Below are 21478 nucleotides of genomic sequence, written 5' to 3' on the forward strand. Positions count from 1 at the left end.
AGGTGAGGGGAGAGTGACTGTCCTTTATATCAAAACAGTGTGACCGAAGTCAATGGGATTCAGGGGAGAACTTTTTAGCAGCTGGCACAAAAGAAGATCATTGCAATTGGAGGTCACTTTTTCACCTGAAAAGTCACAAACCAGCCAGTTACAAGCTCAAGGGGACAAGAATTTCCAGGAGTAACCTAAAGTAAACTAATTTTGTAAGTTGTATTGTAAGTGGTGAGAGTTGGGCTGTAAGATTCCTCAGAAATAAATCATACCAGATTATGCCTGTAAACCTAATAAAGTTATATGCCTCACACAGGCCAGTTAATAGCTACTTATTAAGTCATTTGATGTGTACAATTATTTCAGTACTTCCATTTCTAACAGTGTAATCAATGAACATTACATGTAAAATGTTTTGGTACAATGTAATTATCATATAGATTACTTTCAGGTATTAGGAAACTATATTGTTTAGAATTTAAAAACTATACCTTGAATACAATGCAAAAACTGCTAACATTAGTTTAATTTATGTTTTATAATGTTTGCATTTTTTTACAGCTCAATTGAGTAGTTTACATGAGAAGAAATCATTTTTGTAGGATATAAATATAAACTGCTGACAGTCTTAAGAAGGTTAGAAGTTTTCTGAAACCAATAAATTAATGCAAGCACCCATTCGAGAAGCTGCAATTTTTATACTTTTAATTCACTTTGTGACTAAAGCCCGAACTCTGCAATATTTGAGTCAGATTTCATATTACTGTCATAAAAGTTTAAATGTTACTCTTGTCAAATGCACTTTTTATTTCCTTTGCCAATAAAAACGGATGCACGACATTTTTTGCTTGATTTTGCTTTGCACTATAACTATCAGTCACAACAACATTCTGCATACAGCATGCAGACCTCAGATTTCTCCTGGCTGAATCCAGCTGAAAAATCCGGTGAAGCTAATTCTCTGGGGCTGGCAACTCCACCAGCATAGCTGCCTTCAGAATCAGACATCAACATCTCCTGCAGGGATTCCACTGAATTAGTTTTAGCAGGTCTTTGCAAATCTGGAAGAATAATAAATATTGATCTTAAAGGAACAGTTATAAAATGTCTTGTGTAATGAGTCTTGCATACACCCCATTTTCAACGTGCAGAGCGCAACTTAACTATATCCATAGTGTATAAAATGATATGTCACACTTTTTTCAAATTGGTTCAAATAACCAGTTACATTAATCATGCAGATTTGCTGAAATTTTTTTTAAAAAGCTATCAATTAAAAATTAGAAGCCGACAAAGCAAAATTACTGCCTGAATTTTAAGGGCCTTTATTGGGGGAAGGGCAGGCTTCCCATCCAACGCCTTACCCGACCCAACAGAAAATCACTGTGTGGTTTGGGCAGGCAGGAACCCAAATGTGATCATGCCCCTGCAATTTCCTTTATCCCGCCTCACTTCCTGCCCAAATCCTGCCGCGGGGAGTGTAAAATTTATGCTTACATTTTGTTTTCCAAATCCATCCATCTAGACAACTGTCAGAAAACAAACTAAATTTCTCAATGCTTTTCTGATTTCTTTTCGAAGTTTCATCTTTCACTGACCTCATAAACTTGTATAAATATCATGTACAAATAATACATAAATATTTAAAATTATTCATGTAGTTGGTGCCATGTTACAAGTCTGTCCAATTAATTCTGTAAGAAGTCTCACAACACCAGGTTAAAGTCCAACAGGTTTATTTGGTAGCTAATACCAATTAATTCTGACCAGAAATCCCACTTTCTTTCAGAAATCAGGATATAACAACTGGAGCTTGCTTTCTTCTATTAGGCCAATCCAATAGTTTTCCAGCCTCCATGTCTACTTCTGCTATCTCAGATCTGCAAAACCTTAGTGCAGGTTCTTTCGTGGGCTAGTTTGTTTTTTCCGTAATTTTTAAGTATGTGCCAGTCATAATCAAATTAAATGGTAAACAGGTTCCGGGAGCAAAATAACTTATTCCTGTTCCTATTTTAACTAAAATAGTTAGCAGAAAAACATTATCCTTGTATACATTTATAAATATAAATAATTGGACACTGATGAATTGTTAAGATGGATATGGGGACTCCCCTTGAATGATTTGATTATTGTCACATGTATTAGTGTACATTGAAAAGTATTGCTTCTTGCGAGCTGTATAGACAAAGCATACCATACACAGGGAAGGAAAGGAGAGAGCGCAAAATGTAGTGTTACAGTCATAGCTAGGGTAGAGAAAAATCAACTTCGTGTGAGGTAGGTCCATTCAAAAGTCTGATGGCAGCAGGGAAGAAGCTGTTCTTGTATCGATTGGTACGTGTCCTCAAACTATTGTATCTTTTTCCCAATGGAAGGTGGAAGAGAGAATGTCCAGAATGCGTGGAGTCCTTAATTATGCTGGCTGCTTTTCCGAGGCAGCGGGAAGTGTAGACAGAGTCAATGGGTAGGAGGCTGATTTGAGTGATGGGCTGGGCTTCGTTGACGATGCTTTGTAGTTCCTTGCGGTCTTGGACAGAGCAGTAGCCATACCAAGCTGTGATAAAACCAGAAAGAATGCTTTCTATGGTGTATCTGTAAATGTTGATGAGAGTCGTAGCGGACATGCCAAATTTCCTCAGTCTTCTGAGAAAGTAGAGGCATTGGTGGGCTTTCTTAACCATAGTATCAGCATAGGGGGACCAGGACAGGTTGTTGGTGATCTGGACACCTAAAAACTAGAAGCTCTCGACCATTTCTACTTCGTCCCCAATGATGTAGACAGGCATGCCCTTCACCAAGCTTCCTGAAGTCAATGACAATCTCCTTTGTTTTGTTGACATTGAGAGATTATTGTCGTTGCACCAGTTCACCAGATTCTCTATCTCTTTCCTATACTCCGTTTTATCATTGTTTGAGATCTGACCCACTACGATGGTGTCATCAGCAAACTTGAAAAGGAAGTTGGAGTGGAATTTATCACAGGTGCATAAGGAGTATAGTAAGGGGCTGAGGACACAGCCTTGTGGGGCACCGGTGTTGAGGATGATCTTTGAGGTGTTGTTGCCTATCCTCACTGATGGCAGTCTGTGGGTTAGGAAGTTCAGGGTCCAGTCGCAGAGGGAGGAGCCGAGCCCCAGGCCAGAGTTTGGCGATGAGTTTCATAGGAATAATGGTGTTGAAGGCTGAGCTGTAGTCGATAAATAGGAGTCTGGCATAGGTGTCTTTGTTATCTAGGTGTTCCAGGGTTGAGTGCAGGGCCAGGGAGATGGCGTCTGCTGTGGACCTATTGTGGCGGTAGGCGAAATGCAGTGGATCCTGGCAATCTGGGAGGCCGGAATTGATTCATGTCATTGGACATGCAAGAACAGCACCCATTTGTGAAATTCACACCTGCCATTGTGCAAAGCTTACTCCAAAACAGAGTCAATGGACTCCTAGGCTCTTATGTTGTTTACAATATAAGAAAAAAAGCTGATGAGATCAGCTCACCACAAGTTAAGTGTGAAAGACCACCTTCTACCTTCAATGGTACATCAATGGCTATTGGTCATGTGACAGAAACTGGGTCTCTGATACTGAAATCCCTAAGCTAAGAGGCTGAGGGTCTATCTGAAAAATAACACCAACTGTACAACAGCTGCAGAGAAAATTTGTCTTTTAAGAATCAAGAGTCTTAAAAGTCTTTAAAAAAGCTTCCCAGTCAGATTCCAAATGTAAAGTAACTGAAACCCATGATGCAACAGCCACAAGTGCCTGATTTCATGGCCTGAACATTCTTCTCTTTGAAGGAATCCTTAGTAATCCTGATGTCCGACCCCAATCTTATATCGGGACTTCAATTCCAGAGTGGGAAAAGCTTCCTTCTTCAAGAGACTCGCAAAGGCATGTGAGCTTCTAACTATTCTTTTCTACTTCTTCAATTGCATCATTCTGGAGTATGTGATATATGTAGCACTTAGACCTTTCAATGGGGTGGAAGGAGCGGGGGGGAATGTGAAAATAAACAATACTTTGTTTAAACCCACAGAAGTCTGCTTAAATTGATCACACTGACGAGGGTTTTACAAACACACATCTACCTTTTAAAAAAATGAGCCATACTGATTACAAACAGAAATGAAAGGAATTGGGAGTTTCAGTTTCTCTCTTCTCCCCTGTCCATAACAATTGTCAAAACATGTTACTCACAAAGCAATAAAGAAAAGCCAGTATGCAAGGGAAAATCGATTAATCTTAGTTCCCCCCCCCCGCCCCGTCCTTGTATCTTTCCACAATAACAACTTTAGAGTCAATGGTTGTGCTTGCAACAGTAGAAAGCAACTGCTTTCTCAGAATAGTCCAGATATTGGTGCTGTAAAGATTACTACTTTACAAGCAACTTACATAAACCATGAATTTGCGTTCTCTATTTCTAACCGTCCAGGATGCAGGACGCTCAAGTTACATTATGTGGCATAAGGATAAGGCAAGCTAAACTATTGTGTAACCCTTGTGCAATCTAGTCTCCAAGACCATTGTGGAATCTTCCCAAAAAATTTTGAAGTGTCATAAAGTGTTTCATGGGACTGGTCTTTTGGGTGAGTTCAGCACTGCAATCTTCTCACACTCTTGTCAGTTTTTCTAACCGCTGAGAGCCTTGCATCAGCGGGGCGAAGTCTCAGTAAGCCCGGGAAGATAGCTTTAGAGCACTTGGGCACCACTGTGCAAGGAGCCCCAATCTCCTAGTGAACCGGGAGCCCCCTCCCAACCCATTACCGGCATTGCTATCCCCTCCGCCCAGATCAACACAAATCGCCAGCATTGGGGCACCAGGATTCTTCCAATAAATCCCTTGCCATGCACCCCCCCAACGTCCTGACTCCCCCTCGCACGATTCCTCCCTCCCCCCCCCCCTTGTGGAGCACCCCCCTACATACAGCTCTCCCTTGCCGACCACCTCCCTTGTGGAGCTCCCACCTGCATAAGCATCCCCCCTCGGTCATTGTGCATTTTTTCCAAGTGTAGTCCTTCTTCTTGCTCCACACCCACCCTCTCCTAGGCTCAACCCTATCCCACTTCTCTTTTAACTACCATGTTGCCCCAACTCTGCGGCAGCCTTTTCTCTTGGTCATCTCTAAAACACAATGTATTACCTTCCATTTCCTGCATATGTCAGATATGCTATATCTTGAAAACCACATTACAGCAATATTGGCAAGAACCAGAAATATTTAGCAGAGAGAAACGCAATCCTCTAGAATAAGCTATGCCACAAGGTATCAGTTCATAATAAAAATCCCTTTGCACTCATTACTGTCCTTAATCTGAAAAGAAAGTACCATTATACCTCCCAACAGATTTGTACCTAAAGGCATGCACGATCTGCCATTGAATCATACCAAGTAGAAAAGACTCGCATCAAATTTCAAGACTGTCGAAAGGATTCCGCTAACTGGGATTGTGGGATAGGATGGAAAGCCCACTCAACTTCAGGCGGGATTTTAAAGCCTTGCTCGGGAGAGATCGTAAAATCCCGCCCGAGGCCAACAGAAATTTCCGTTCTGGGAACCTTGCCCGCCTCGATTCCGGGGCAGGCGAGGTGGTAGGGTTTCGATCCTAGAGTCTAATTATGTATCAAAAGTGTATATGTTTGAATATGGATGAGGGGGCCAGGCTCAGTGTCTTCCATGAAGAATAATCTTCTCAAGCTAAATGTCTAGGTTCTGGCATAAAGAATTGCCATTTACCAGAAGGTTGGTGGGTTTCCACAGAGCTACATCCCAGCAAGATTCTGTCCTTTCAGCAGTCAAAGGAGAAAATTTAAAATGCGAGGTACAAATTGATGCACAGCTCTGATGGAAAATTTATACTATTCAATTTCAGATGTTGATTGACTTACTTGAGGCATTTTCAGTATTTGTTTTTTTTTTCATTTAAATCTCTGCCACAGACATAAAAACCAATTCATACCATTTCTCAGAAACATTTGTTCAGCCTAGCTCTATTCAAAATAAATAAGCATAATTCCCTAATCAAACAAACCATCACCACCACCATGGCCTTAAGGGCTGCTATAGAGAGGTATGTGAGGCCTCTTAACATACAAAAGAATTGCAAAACATTTATGCTTAGGAGACATTTTTTCCCAAGCCACCTTTCTGCTCTCATATTTGTGGGCTTGTTGTGAGATATGGTTTCTAAAGGTTAGTTAATCTATGGGTCCCAATGTATTGTCTATTCACAGGAAAGCCTCAGCAAGTGTTCACAGGTATTTGTCAGGTGAGAGGATCACAAGCAAATCTGACTCTGTCTTCACAGAGGTCTTTCAAGGACAGTGCCATCTGCTTGCCAATGTTCGAAGATTGAAAGGGCAGTACTCTAACCTAAAGTCCCTTCCCAGCCCCTTGCTTCACCATTCAAAAAAAGATAATCCTTCAGCTTTTTGTGGACCTAAAGCCTAAACTGTGATGGTACCATGCTTGTCAGACTAGGAACTGCAGTATAATCCGAGTTTTAATGGAAATAAACCTGCCAGATGTTGAATGAACAATCAGCAGCCCAAAACCTGGTCACATCCTCCCCTCACTACACTACCTCAACTGTGGCTTACCTGTTGCAGTTGGGCTCTGAATGAGATCAGATAAATGGTACCCTCCTGAACTGTCTGAGCGACGTCTCTGCTTCTTTTTTGCCTTCACTTTTGCCTTTTTGATAAGCATTTCTCTGAAAAAAACAATTTTAATTTTATACCACAAGCTTCACACACAGTGTTGGACAGCTGTCTTACTAAGGTAGAAACTACTTACATTTTTGGGATGCGTTTTACAATCTTCATTAAACTGATGTCAAATAAGCAAGGAAAAAATGCACAACATATTCCTACAGTCTCCACCATGCACAGGAAACTTTCCCCATTCAATATCTCAAAGTACCCTTAAGCTGTACCCTTTACGTTTATTAAACTGAGCGTCCCCCTGTTCATCATACAAGCCCAAGTGAATAATAAGCAAAACTGTCAAATATATGAAACTTCAGACATTTTCGGGCAACCGTAGTGCACGAAAGCTGTGCGGGACCTAGTCGAGGAGAAAAGGAAAGTGTACAAAAGGCTCAGAGAGCTTGGCGAAGATAGGGATTTAGAAGAGTATACTTGTAGGAAGGGACTAAAGGAGGAAATTAGGAGAGCCAGAAGGGGTCACGAGAAGGCCCTGGCAGGTAGGATTAAGGAGAACCCTAAGGCGTTCTATAAATATGTGAAGAGTAAAAGGATGAGACATGACGGAATAGGGCCTATAAAAGGTGAAGGCGGGAAAGTCTGTACGGAACCAGTAGAAATGGCAGAGGTACTTAATGAGTATTTTGCCTCGGTTTTCACAGAGGAGAAGGACCTGGGTGGATGTACTGCGGGCGTGCGGTGGACTGAAAGGATTGAGTATGTGGACTTTAAGAAAGAGGTTGTGCTGGAATCTTTGAATGGCATCAAGATAGATAAGTCGCCGGGTCCGGATGGGATGTACCCCAGGTTACTGTGGGAGGCGAGGGAGGAGATTGCAGAGCCTCTGGCGATGATCTTTGCATCGTTGATGGAGACGGGAGAGGTGCCGGAGGATTGGAGGATTGCGGATGTGGTTCCTATTTTCAAGAAGGGGAATAGGGATAGCCCAGGTAATTACCAACCTGTGAGTCTAACCTCAGTGGTTGGTAAACTGATGAAGAAGATCCTGAGGGACAGGATATATGAGCATTTAGAGAGGTTTAGTATGCTCAGGAATACTCAGCATGGCTTTGTCAAGGGCAGATCGTGTCTTACGAGCCTGGTGGAGTTCTTCGAAAATGTGACTAAACACATTGACGAAGGGAAGGCAGTAGAATAGAAATAGAAACCCTACAGTGCAGAAGGAGGCCATTCGGCCCATCGAGTCTGCACCGACCACAATCCCACCCAGGCCCTACCCCCACATATTTACCCGCTAATCCCGCTAACCTACGCATCTCAGGGACAATTTTTAACCTGGCCAATCAACCTAACCCGCACATCTTTGGACTGTGGGAGGAAACCGGAGCACCCGGAGGAAACCCACGCAGACACGAGGAGAATGTGCAAACTCCACACAGACAGTGACCCGAGCCGGGAATCGAACCCGGGACCCTGGAGCTGTGAAGCAGCAGTGCTAACCACTGTGCTACCGTGCCGCCCAACCACTGTGCTACCGTGCCGTAGATGTGGTTTATATGGATTTTAGCAAGGCGTTCGATAAGGTCCCCCATGCAAGGCTTCTAGAAAAAGTGAGAGGGCATGGGATCCAAGGGGCTGCTGCCCGGTGGATCCAGAACTGGCTTGCCCAAAGGAGGCAGAGAGTGGGTATAGATGGGTCTTTTTCTAAATGGAGGTCGGTCACCAGTGGTGTGCCCCAGGGATCTGTTCTGGGACCCTTGCTGTTTGTCATTTTCATAAATGACATGGATGAGGAAGTGGAGGGATGGGTTGGTAAGTTTGCCGACGACACCAAGGTTGGTGGGGTTGTGGATAGTCTGGAGGGATGTCAGAAGTTACAGAGGGACATAAATAGGATGCAAGACTGGGTGGACAAGTGGCAGATGGACTTCAACCCAGATAAATGCGTCGTGGTCCATTTTGGTAGGACAAATGGGATGAAGGAGTACAATATAAAGGGAAAGACTCTTAGTACTGTAGAGGATCAGAAGGATCTTGGGGTCCGGGTCCATAGGACTCTAAAATCGGCCCGCAGGTGGAGGAGGTGGTTAAGAAGGCGTATGGTGTGCTGGCCTTTATCAATCGAGGGATTGAGTTTAGGAGTCCGGGGATAATGATGCAGCTATATAAGACCCTCGTCAGACCCCACTTGGAGTACTGTGCTCAGTTCTGGTCGCCTCACTATAGGAAGGATGTGGAAAAGATTGAAAGGGTGCAGAGGAGATTTACAAGGATGTTGCCTGGATTGAGTGGCATGCCTTATGAGGATAGGCTGAGGGAGCTCGGTCTTTTCTCCTTGGAGAGACGAAGGATGAGAGGAGACCTAATAGAGGTGTATAAGATGTTGAAAGGCATAGATCGGGTGGACTCTCAGAGGCTTTTTCCCAGGGTGGAAATGTCTGCTACGAGAGGACACAGGTTTAAGGTGCTGGGGGTAGGTACAGGGGAGATGTTAGGGGTAAGTTTTTCACAGAGGATGGTGGGCGAGTGGAATCGGCTGACGTCAGGGGTGGTGGAGGCGAACTCAATAGGGTCTTTTAAGAGACTCCTGGATGAGTACATGAAGCTTAAAAGGATGGAGGGTTATAGGTAGGTCTAGAAGGTAGGGATGTGTTCGGCACAACTTGTGGGCCGAAGGGCCTGTTTGTGCTGTAGTTTTTCTATGTTTCTAAGAGAAAAGTCAGTTAGCCCTTTCCCTCAAATATAGCTTTCTTCCATATGTTCCAGAAGTAGCTTATTTCTCGGGTTTCAACAACTCTCCAATCTGATACTTACTTCTTGTGTCTGGAAAGTACTTAGTGCGACACTGTTGTGTGCGATAGCTTGGGAATCAACTGCTTGACTATCAAGTTCCCATACCACTAGATGAGATTGTTTATACATATATCACATTGCTTTAAGCCATAAATTAAAATACTTCATTTTGTCTGCAGTGTAAAATGGATTATGCAAGCTAGGTTTTCTTATGTGGCAGTTCAGTATGTTGAAACATTGGCATAAAGTTGATTGGGGGGAGGGGGATGTTGGTACATGAGCTCATAATTGTAGCTATACTGTAGAGATAGATGCTTCCCATAAAAGGTAGAAAGGGAATCATCACTCAGCTATTTTCATGGGCAACATGAGACAAACCTGTCAGTCTTCCGATACTTAGAATTAAAATCAGTTCTAAAGAACCAGAAGCTTCATACCCTTCGTTACTTAAGGTTTAGAACTACTTTTTCATAATAATCTGAAAAATATATTAGCTCCCTCCCTTGTGAGAGTTTATCCAGGAATCTAAAAGGTTCAGTAGCTACTTAAATAACATTAGCCATCAGTAAAATTTAAACCTAACACCACTGCTCCCTCAGCTGGTCTAACTCAGAAACAAATCTAACTACCTACCTTAAATGAAACTCCAATCTCATAGTTCCTTATATCATGCTAAGCATGAAGCTGTTTTACAAATACATATGCAAAGAGCAACAGTTACCAATACAACATTGATCCTGCTGCTTCTATATGAATGCACTTGCAAAGATATCAAGAAAAATGTTAATATTGGCATTTTATAAATCTACAGCAAACTACAGTTATCAAGTGGTCAACTTGTTTTTTAAAAAATTGTCAATAAAGATTATTATTGGGCACAGAACTCAGTCAGAGTGCACAGATCAATTATAACAGGTGACTACTGCCATTGGGGCGGCACGGTAGCACAGTGGTTAGCACTGCTGCTTCACAGCTCCAGGGTCCCGGGTTCGATTCCCGGCTCGGGTCACTGTCTGTGTGGAGTTTGCACATTCTCCTCGTGTCTGCGTGGGTTTCCTCCGGGTGCTCCGGTTTCCTCCCACAGTCCAAAGATGTGCGGGTTAGGTTGATTGGCCAGGTTTAAAAAAAGAAATTGCCCCTTAGAGTCCTGGGATGTGTGGGTTGGAGGGATTAGCGGGTAAAAATATGTGGGGGTAGGGCCTGGGTGGGATTGTGGTCGGTGCAGACTCGATGGGCCGAATGGCCTCCTTCTGCACTGTAGGGTTTCTATGTTTCTATGTTTCTATTGTTTGCTGTATTTCCTGGAGCCATTCATGTTTTTATGGTTGCCTTCACTATAACACATTAAAATATGTTTGCTAACTGGCAGCTTTAAAGAGTTCCCATCAATTTAAGTAAATACTGTCTATCAATATTTGATCTAAACAGTTTATGAAGCAAACAGATTTACCAGAAGTCTTAACCAACCTGCCTATTAATACAGCAACATTGTTCCTTTTCAGATAGCACAGATGAGAAAAACCCATAGGTATTATCACAAACTGGTAAGGAGTCTCACTTACCTGGAAGATTGTTCAATGTCCAATTCAATTTTACTGGTTATAGAGTTATCATCAATCTCTTCACCCAGGAAACTGATGTCTGGGCCACCTGGATAAGGAGTGATGATCCTTTTTTGCATGGCTGGAATCTATAATTTAAAAACTCAGGTTTCAGAACTTGGTTTTCTAAACTTACCAGGGAAATATAAATTAAAAAAAACAAATTCTCTCTCAATTTAGTATTGCTGGTGATAATAATCAATAGTATTGCAATTTTACCAATCTACAAGAGTGAAACCAGTGGGATTAACAAAACAGATTCCCCATTTCCCCCTAAAAATCTTGACAAGTACAAACATTAAAGTAACATTTTAAAATATCTAAAAATAATAAGTATAGCTGCTCAGGAAATAGTCATTTGCAAAATAACACAGATTTATATTTTACAGTTTTCTGGAGGCAGTTTAAACCAAAACAAAGTTATCAAATATATAGTAGTAGCTATTATGATCAATGCATTTCAAAATAAAAAGGGAAAATGCTGTAAATACACAGCGTGTCTGGTAGCGTGCGTATACAGATTCTAAACTTTAACCCTGTTCTTCTCTCCACAGATGCTGCCAGGCCTGCTGAGTCTTTACAGCATTTTTTGTTTTTATTTCAGATTTCCAGCATCCTCAGTATCTCGCTTTTGTATAAAAAGAGCCTGTATTGAATTCAATCAATAGTTCTCTCAGTGTTGTACAAATCATCATAATGACAACCATTTACATATTTATACAGGATAGCATGCCTGAAGACAGAAACTGGTATTTCAGAGCGGGATAAGGTGGATTAATTAATTAATTTTAAATTTCAGCTTTGACTCATTTCCTTCATGGTATGTGAGCACCACTGGTAAGTCCAGCATTTATTGACAATCAATAATTGCCCTCGAGAACATTTTTAAAGTTTATAAGGTTTCCGGCCTTGACTACCTTCCCAGGCAGCGCATTCCAGATTCTCACCACCCTCAGTGAAAACGTTATTTCTCAAATCCTCTCCGAATCTCCTGCTCCTCACCCTAAAATTATGGCATCTCATGGTTGACCCCTCAACAGCTGCTTCCTATTCACTCTGTCCAAACCCTCAATCATAACCCTCCTCAGCCTTCTCTGCTCTAAAGAAAACAATCCAAGTCTATCCAGTCTTTCCTGTAGCTCAAATGTGCCATCCCAGGCATAATCCTGGTGAATTTCCTCTGTTCCCCATCTAATGCAATCATATCTTTCCTGTAGTGAGGTGACCAGAACTGCACACAGTACTCCAGCTGTGGCCTAACCAACATTCTGTATAGCTCCAACATAACCTCCCTGTTCTTATACTCTATTCCACGACTGATAAAAGCAAGTGCCCCATATGCCTTCTTAACTACTCTGTTCACTTGCTCTGCCGCCTTCAGTGATCTGTGAATAAGTGTTTGCTGCCCTTGTCCTTCTAGGTTGCGCAGGTTTGGATGGTGCTATCAAGGAACTCGTCTTTGGGCCAGAAGATTAAGGAAGCGATTTTACCAGCCGTTCATGCCACGCTCCCACTGCAGCAAGGTCGGAGAATTTGGCGCCAGCCAAATCTGTGTTCACTGCAGCGGGATGGAAAAATCCCGCCAGCATGAATGGCTTAAGTGTTCAAGTCTCACTCCCCCAGAGACTGGAGGACGTAATCTAGGTTGATACATCAATGCAGCACTTAATGAGCATTGTACTGACAGAGGTGTCACCTTTTGGTTGAGATGTTAAACTAGGACCCCAGTTGTCCTCTTAGGTGGATGTTGAAGATCTTACCATGCTCAACCACTGTCTCTTAACCAACAGCACTGAATCTTATTTATCTAACTGCGTTTGTGGGATCTTGCCATGTGCCTAGTTTACTAGAGCGACAACAGGCTAGGGAGTGCCTGGGTACATTTTGAAAGGCACAATATAGGTGGAAGTTGTTTTCTTATTCCTGTTCCACGATACAAATATAGGAGCACTATTGTAGCACAGGCATTGTAAGTACAAATTCTGTCACATATCAGCAGCATGCGGATCCCATAGGGCATTACTGGTTTTACCCTTTACAATAATGTGCATGTTAGCTTTCAAGTCAGTATATCTAATAAACCAGGAGATAAGTCAATCTAATAAGGAGGTTTATCCTGCGTTGTAGTCCGTGCTATACATAGGTCTGAGAATTCTTACCATATTCCTATAAGCAACTGAGAGCTCCTTCAGCACTTCATCACTAAGAATGTCCAGAGATCTGAAATTAAAAATCAGTAGCAATGTTCTACGTACATCCTTCCTGTGGTTCTTTAGGTATGTGTCAAAATAGATACTGTGCTTTCCCACCTCCACCCTGATCAAGTCCATGGCAGGAAGGCCTATGGACAGCCTTCCCACCCTGCCACCAACTGAGGCCCTTACTTAAGGGCCTCATCCTGCTACCACTGGTGTAAACTCAAAGGCAGGCAAGATGGGTCACCGTGCTGGGAGCATAACAAGCCAACACTGCCGTATTTGCTTGTGGGTTCCTGGAGGGGAGTTGCTTATTCAAAAGCATTCAGTGCCTGGTAGAGGGATTCAGTATCGAGAATGAGAATGGGGGGGGGAGGAGCGTCACAGAGCCACCGTCCTGCTGTTGCTTCCCTCCACATTCTCTCCAACCCGCAACCCTCTTCCCACCATCACTTACCTATATCTGGTTCCCTCCTCGAGTCAAGCCTCAGATGGGTGTAGTACCAGAAGCAGTCACCTTCTCTCCCAGGTGGCACCGCTGAGCACAGAGGAGCTGCTTGCAACTCAGAGGCAGGTGGTGGACAGAAAACCTTATACTAATGAGGCCCAGCCCTCAAAGGTCCATGTTTTCAATTAGCACCATCAGACACTGGCTCACTGCTGGAAAACCACACAAAAGGATGGGGGTGATGCCTGCCCCATGAACTCGGCTTCAGCCATTAACTCTAGAACTGCATTCCACAGCCCCTCAATTCACTGTGTACAAATATTCAAGAGCCTGCATCCATAGACCATATTAAGCTTTTTATAACCTTAAATCACCCACAATCACTTGACCAAGTAAAACAGTCCTAATTTTTCAAATATAAACAGGAAACACTAGAAAAACCCAGACAGTCTGTGGCATCTGTGGAGAGAGGAACAGAGTTAACATTTCGAGTCTGTATGACTTCCTCAGAGCTGAAGAGAGGAAGAAACTGATGAATTTTATACTGTTGAAGAGGGGGTAGAGCAGATGAAGGAAAATATGTCAGGGATACAAGACCTTAGGAAAGATTAAATGACAAAGATGTCATGGACACAAGGTGTGGTAATAATCATGTTAAAGACTAAGGCAGGTGTTAATAATGATATCAAGGTCAGATAGCAGAATGTGTTAATAGCAGAACAAGGGTCAGCATTGGATTTTTCAAGCCTTTCTGAGTATTTGCATTTCCTCATACCAGACAGTATCAGAAAGAATGTGTGCTGTACCCTTTCTATTGTTTCATTGTCCTTCCATTAGGGCGAAGCCAATAAAGTTCCCACAGTACTCCGACCTCAGCATCCTAAAGTTATATAAATGATCCACTATGACATTTTAAAGATTTACTTATGGTTTTGGGTTGTACAGGCAATGCACATTTATTGTCCATCTCTAGCTGCACTGCGAAGGTGGTGGTGGACCTTCTCTTAGAATCATAACAGCAAGTCTGGTGACAATGTTCCTACGATGGTCAGAAGTGGGGAATTCCAGGATCCTAACTCAATGAGTATGAAGGAACCTAATTCAGATTGGCGTGTGGTTTGGAGATGATCAAATTCCCACAATGTGGCTGCTTTGGCTCTTGGTTGTAGCTTTTGGAGGGAAGAGAGGTACTTTCAATGTAACCTTTTGCTATAGTGGTATGTTGTAGATGGAACATACCACAGTTAATGTGCTCCATTTGTAAGGGGGTGAATATAAAGCCCAATGTCACAAAACAAATTAACTGTTGTGTTGGATGGTGTTGCGTTTCTAGAGTATCGCTGCAGCTGAAATTTCGGCAATGGCAGTGCCAATGAAGTGGTTGGACTTCCCTTATTCAAGACGGTCAGTACCTACAATTTCTGCGACGTAATTGCTTTCTGGCATCTGGTAGTCCAATTCCTATTATCAGTTGATAACACCTGACATAATTCAAGACAGATCAGTTCATTTGATTGGTATCCTTTTTGCTTCAAGATAAGGAGAGTTATGAATGGAGCTATGGAATTGTCAGCAACAACCCTAGCCCTGGCCTTATGTTGGAAGGATAGGCATTAGTTGGTTGACTGGAGGACTGTGGATGACTAGCATCTGACAATCATGACCACCCTCCATGTCAGGTGTGACTACAGCTACTGGAGTGCATTTCTTTTGACCTACATTGTATACAGGCTGGCTAAGACTTATTGGTGCCATACTCAGTTGAAACCTGCCTTGACATCAAGAGCTTTTTTTCTTTATTTATCTAATTCTGCAACGCACTTTTCTTTATTTATCTAATTCTGAATCATAGCTGTGAAGAAAGCCAAACCAGAATCAGCGAACAGGTTATTGTTCCAGCTGTTGTTTGATGGTCTTATTTATAATTGATCCTTCCATCATTTTTTTAAAAAAGATTTTAAAGTTTATTTATTAGTCACAAGTAAGGATTACATTAACACTGCAATGAAGTTACTATGGAATTTTACTGCTATCATCTTGTATGTTCTATACCTATTGTCATAAAACAGTTATTTTAAATAACTTTATCCACTAGAGATGTCACTTTTAATGTCTTCTAAATTTGAACTCCCAATTCCTTCTGCCCTTCCACACACAGCTTTCCCTCAAAGTATAATGATCACATCCATTTTTATCCAAAATGTGCAACTTCACATTTATTGTGACTTTTTCTTTTTTTTAAAAACACTCTCCACCATCTAATCAACATTCCTTTACAGCTTCCCGTGTGGCTGTTGGTATAACTCTCATCTGATCAGAAGGTCCAGGTTTTCATTTCAAAACTTTGTACACAAAAACCAAGGCTGATACTCCATTGCAGCACTGAAAGAGTGCTACACTATTGGAGGTGACACTTTTCAGATGAGATGTGAAACCAAGGCTCAATCAGCCCTATCAAATGGGTGTATAGGAGCCCATGGCACTTCGAAGAATGTAATTACAAAGAGTTTATTTGGTAATTGATATTGGAGACCTTTGCAAAGGGACATGATTAATGATGATGAGATATGATTTTTAAGAGGCTTTTGAAGTTAAGGGAGAGATGGTAAGGCAATGGGATTTTGAAAGATAGCTCCAGAAGTAGTGCCTGTAAGGTTGGGCTCCCATGGTAGAACAGAAGAGCATGAATAATATCAAGTTGACTCATGAATCATATATACATTTTTCATGTCTAATATGTAGCCTCAAGAAAAGGTTAGAAAACAGGCTTTTTATAAATGACGATACAAATTCTAAAAAGATTAGAAAATCAAGAGACAATTGTTCTTACCTTGCTTCAAGTAAAGCTGCCATATTTAGACCAATGAATTGTAGACAGGACAGCTTTAACTGTTCAGCATTGTACATTGCCGCAAACTCCAAAAGTTCTGAAGCATTTTTCAAAGTTACTGAAAACAGAACAAAATGAGGTCTGATAACATTCAGGAAAACATAGCAATATAGAACAGAAATAAGTTTTTTTCTACCATTCAAAAAGATCATAAATGATCTGCATCGCAACTCCATTTGCATGCTTTTGCTTGACATTCCTCAATCAATCTCAGATTTGAAAAATGCAATTGATCCAGCATTCAGACTTTTGGTAAAAGCTCCAGATTTCCACTACCCTTTGTCTGGAAACGTGCTTGATTTTCTTAAATGGCCTAACCCTAATTTTAAGATTGTCCCTCTTGTGCTGGACTTCCTCCATGAGTGGAAATAGCTTCTCAGTATTTACCCTACTGAATCCCTTTATCATTTTTAGGTCCTGATTTAGATCACCCCCCAACATTCTAACCGCAAGGGAATATAGCTAAGTTTGTACAGGTGCCAGAGAAGCAGGAATAAAAGAGAAAAAAAACAGAAAATGCTGGAAAACCTCAGCAGACCTGACAGCATCTGTGGAGAGGGAATAAAGCCAATGTTTGAGTCTGGGTGACCCTTTGTCTGAGATTTTCCAACGTTTTCTGTTTTTGCTTCAGATCCCAGCATCCACAATATTTTGCTTTTATATTAAAAAAAATACTTATCTTTCGCTTCTCAATCTTTAAGAGAGACTGAAAGCTATTTGAAATCTCATTCTTTGTTTAACATAAACTAAGCTGTTATTGACATGAAGATCAAAGCAATTTGAGGCAGCTTCGTAATTGGTGTTTTCAGATTTCACAAACTTCTGAAGCCATTTAATTTTACCAATTATAGATATTTTCTGATGAAACAGAGCTAGCTTTAAAATTCATTTGAACTAAAAAGGACTAATAGTTATTTTCAAATACTACTTGAAAGTCAAATTTATACCCTCATATTGCTTATAGTTTCATTCCACATTGCCTTATTCACGAGAACAGCAGTTTTCCAAACCTTTGTTACTCAAGTCCTTTATGCCCAAACTAAAAAGATATTTTTTTTCCTGGGCTAATGTCCCTGGCTGTCAATGCTTTATACAGGAAGCATGCTTTAAGTCAGAAAGTAATCATTTGGAAGTCAACTTGTATCTCTTCACAGATTGGTGCATTGCATCTTTGCAAAGTGTATTGCATCAATTCACTACATGACAATCCTCATTTTGCTTTTGTGAAATTAAATGAGTAATCCTACTTTCTATTTACAATTCCATTCCTAATTAAACAGCTTGAACTGCCATGCAGTCTGTACATAATGTACACACAAATCAATCATGATAAACAAAATGGCCGGAATTCTCCGAAAAAAGTGCTAAGTCCCCAATTCGCGTGAAAACGGGAGTAACTCCCAATTTTTTGTAGCATGATTTTCATATTGAATCTCCCACACTCTGAGCACTGCAGAGTGCCCTAGCGAGATTCACTCTGATAATCAGTGGGTGGGCCTATTCCCACTGGAGAGGCCGACAGCATAGCGCTGAGCAGGCCACTGTGCATGTGCTGATCTGTCAAAGTGGAGATCGGCACATGCGCAGTAGCCCCACATTGCCAGTCTCCTGATTGCTGGCCAGCCCTGCAACCCCACATCGCTGCCCCTCCAATCCCCATGGCCCCGATCGCTGGTCTCCTGAATGTCTCCGGGCCAACCTCGATGTCTCCTCTTCCCCCCAACCCAGATTGCCTGCCCGATTGCTATCCATCTTCCCTCTCCTGCGATCCTTTTGCAGTGTGGCATTGAAGCCCCCCCTCTCCCCCACCTCCACTGATCACACCCAAGAGGCCCTGCCCCCAATAGGCCACACCCCCTCCTGTCCCACCCCTTTGGCACTGCCCAATGCCTGGACAGTGCCAAGGTGGCCCTTGGGCATTGCCAGTTTGCCCCGTGGACAGTATTAGGGTACCCCTTGGGCAGTGCCCGGGGGCCAGGCTGGCACTGCCCAAGGGGAACCCCCCCCTTACTCCTGACCTCCTTGGGGGAGGGCCTCAATGGTCTCTGTTTCCTCCAGCGGGATTGGGCTGCCTGTTCCCCATTAGTGGGGAGCTGTAGCAAACCCCGCTGGAGAGAACCACTCCTGGCGGGGTGGAACGCTAGCAAGCCCGGAGACCTCAGTCCCGGGCCCACTAATTGGATGTAAATGGCAATTTAAATATGGAAATCAACTCCGCACCGATTTCCAGTGCGCCCAGCGAGAAGCCAACAAAACAACCTCCACTGAAGTCTTCCGGTTCTTGTGCTGCTAGAGCAGTGCAGTGGGCTGGGAGAAGGAAACTTGGCGAGCTTATCCAATCTGGTCTACACGTGACTCAAGCCCCACACCATCATTGTTGGCTTTTAAGTGCCCTCTGAAATGTCCTAGCAAGACACATAGCTCTTCAAAAATTGCAAAGAATTGCAGTGGCTCAAGAAAATGGCTCATCACGATGTTCCCAGGGCAATTAGGAATAATTATAAATGACAGTCTGGCCAGCTGTACCCACATCCAAAGTATATCTAAAGTAATCAATTTACAAAATTGCAGATCTTGGCCCAATCATACAGCAAATTCAGTCTAAACAATATTGAGAGAACTTTACTAATCAGATCTGGAAACCACAACTTGGCAGCTCAGATATGCAAATATTTTGGTGACAATACTGAAGTAAAACATGTATATTATTTCTACTACAGCCTGTTAAGTGTTCCCTTTGCAAAGTGCTTAGTCTTGATTCACAACCCCTTAAAAATGGATACCGGAAAAGTATTGCTGAAAAGAGATATAAAGAACAAAGAAAATTACAGCACAGGAACAGGCCCTTCGGCCCTCCAAGCCTGCACCGACCGTGCTGCCTGACTTAACTAAAACCCCCTACCCTTCCGGGGACCATATCTCTCTATTCCCATCCTATTCATGTACTTGTCAAGACGCCCTTAAAAGTCACTATCGTATATGCTTCCATTACCTCGCCTGGCAGCGGGTTCCAGACACCCACAACCCTCGGTGTAAAAAGCTTGCCTTGTACATCTCCTTTAAACCTTGCCCCTTGCACTTTAAACCTAAGCCCACTAGTAAATGACTCTTCCACCACTCTGTCCATGCCCCTCATAATCTTGTAGACTTCTATCAGGTCACCTCTCAAACTCCATCTTTCCAGTGAGAACAAACCAAGTTTCTCCAACCTCTCCTCATAGCTAATGCCAGGCAACATCCTGGTAAATCTTTTCTGTACCCTCTCGAAAGCCTCCACATCCTTCTGATACTGTGGCGACCAGAATTGAACGCTATATTCCAAGTGCGACCTAAGGTTCTATAAAGCTGCAACATGACTTGCCAATTTTTAAACCCAATGCCCCAGCTGATGAAGGCAAGCATGCTGTATGCCTTCTTGACTAACTTCTCCACCTGCATTGCCACTTTCAGTGACCTGTGCACCTGTACACCCAGATCCCTCTGCCTATCAATACTCTTAAGGGTTCTGCCATTTACTGTATATTTCCTATCTGTATGAGACCTTCCAAAATTCAATACCTCACATTTGTCCGGATAATACTCCATCTGCCATCTCTCCGCCCAAGTCTCCAATCGATTTATATCCTGCTGTATCCTCTGATGGTCCTCATCGCTATCGGCAAATTCATCAACCTTTGTGTCGTCCGCAAACTTACTGATCAAACCAGTTACATTTCCCTCCAAATCATTTATATATATATTACAAACAGCAAAGGTCCCAGCACTGATCCCTGAGGAACGCCACTTGTCACAGCCCTCCATTCAGAATCACACCCTTCCACTGATATCCTCTTGTTTTCTGTGACGGAGCCAGTTCTGTATCAACCTTGCCAGGTCACCTCCAATCCCATGCGACTTCACCTTCTGCACCAGTCTGCCATGAGGGACCTTGTCAAAGGCCTTACTGAAGTCCATGTAGACAACATCCACTGCTCTACCCTCATCAATCATCTTCGTCACTTCTTCGAAAAACTCGATCAAGTTAGTGAGACATGACCTCCCCTTCACAAAACCATGTTGCCTCTCGCTAATATGTCCACTTATTTCCAAGTGGGAGTAAATCCTGTCTCAAAGAATCCTCTCCAATAATTTCCCTACCACTGACGTAAGGTTCACCAGCCTAAAATTACCTGGATTATTCTTGCCACTCTTCTTAAACAAAGGAATAACATTGGCTATTCTCCAATCCTCTGGGACTTCCCCTCTAGCCAGTGAGGATACAAAGATTTCTCTCAAGGCCCCCGCAATTTCCTCCCTTGCCTCTCTCAGTATTCTGGGGTATATCCCATCAGGCCCTGGGGACTTGTCTACCTTAATGTTTCTCAAGAACCCCAATACCTCCTCCTTTTTGATCTCAACATGACTCAAACTATCTACACACCCTTTCCCAGACTCATCATCCACCAAGTCCTCCTCTTTGGTGAATACTGACGCAAAGTACTCATTTAATACCTCGCCCATCTCCTCTGGCTCCACGTATAGATTCCCTCCCCTGTCCTTGAGTGGGCCAACCCTCTTGCTCTTTATACATGTATAAAAAGCCTTGGGATTTTTCTTAACCCAGCTGGCCAATGACTTTTCGTGACCTCTTTTAGCCCTCCTTACTCTTTGCTTAAGTTTCTTTCTACTTATTCCACACTTGCTTCATGTGTTCCCAGCCTCCTAGCCTTGACAAATGCTTCCTTTTTCTCTTCGACTAGGCTCACAATATCTCTCGTTATCCAAGGTTCCCAAAAGTTGCCATACTTATCCTTCATCCTTACAGGAACGTGCCGGATTTGCCCTCAAACATCTGCCCCCAATCTACATTCTTTAGCTCCTGCCTAATATTGTTGGGCAGGAACCGAAGAATGTATGTTGAGGTAT

General features: G+C 42.6%; 1 protein-coding gene across 2 annotated transcripts in view; it reads right to left on the reverse strand.

Annotated features, from left to right (window-relative positions):
- The window catches only part of ibtk (inhibitor of Bruton agammaglobulinemia tyrosine kinase), a 126281-nt gene that overhangs the window by 26993 nt on the left and 77810 nt on the right, over positions 1-21478 (reverse strand). For both annotated transcript variants that reach the window (XM_078212465.1, XM_078212466.1), the window contains 5 exons: positions 16514-16631; positions 13200-13260; positions 11002-11129; positions 6581-6693; positions 901-1052 (listed from right to left, as the gene is read on the reverse strand). In XM_078212465.1, the coding sequence (XP_078068591.1) occupies positions 901-1052; positions 6581-6693; positions 11002-11129; positions 13200-13260; positions 16514-16631 (572 nt within the window). The remainder of the gene's footprint in view (positions 1-900; positions 1053-6580; positions 6694-11001; positions 11130-13199; positions 13261-16513; positions 16632-21478) is intronic.

This window comes from Mustelus asterias, chromosome 5, assembly GCF_964213995.1.
Source record: "Mustelus asterias chromosome 5, sMusAst1.hap1.1, whole genome shotgun sequence".
In the NCBI taxonomy this organism is placed as follows: Eukaryota; Metazoa; Chordata; class Chondrichthyes; order Carcharhiniformes; family Triakidae; genus Mustelus; species Mustelus asterias.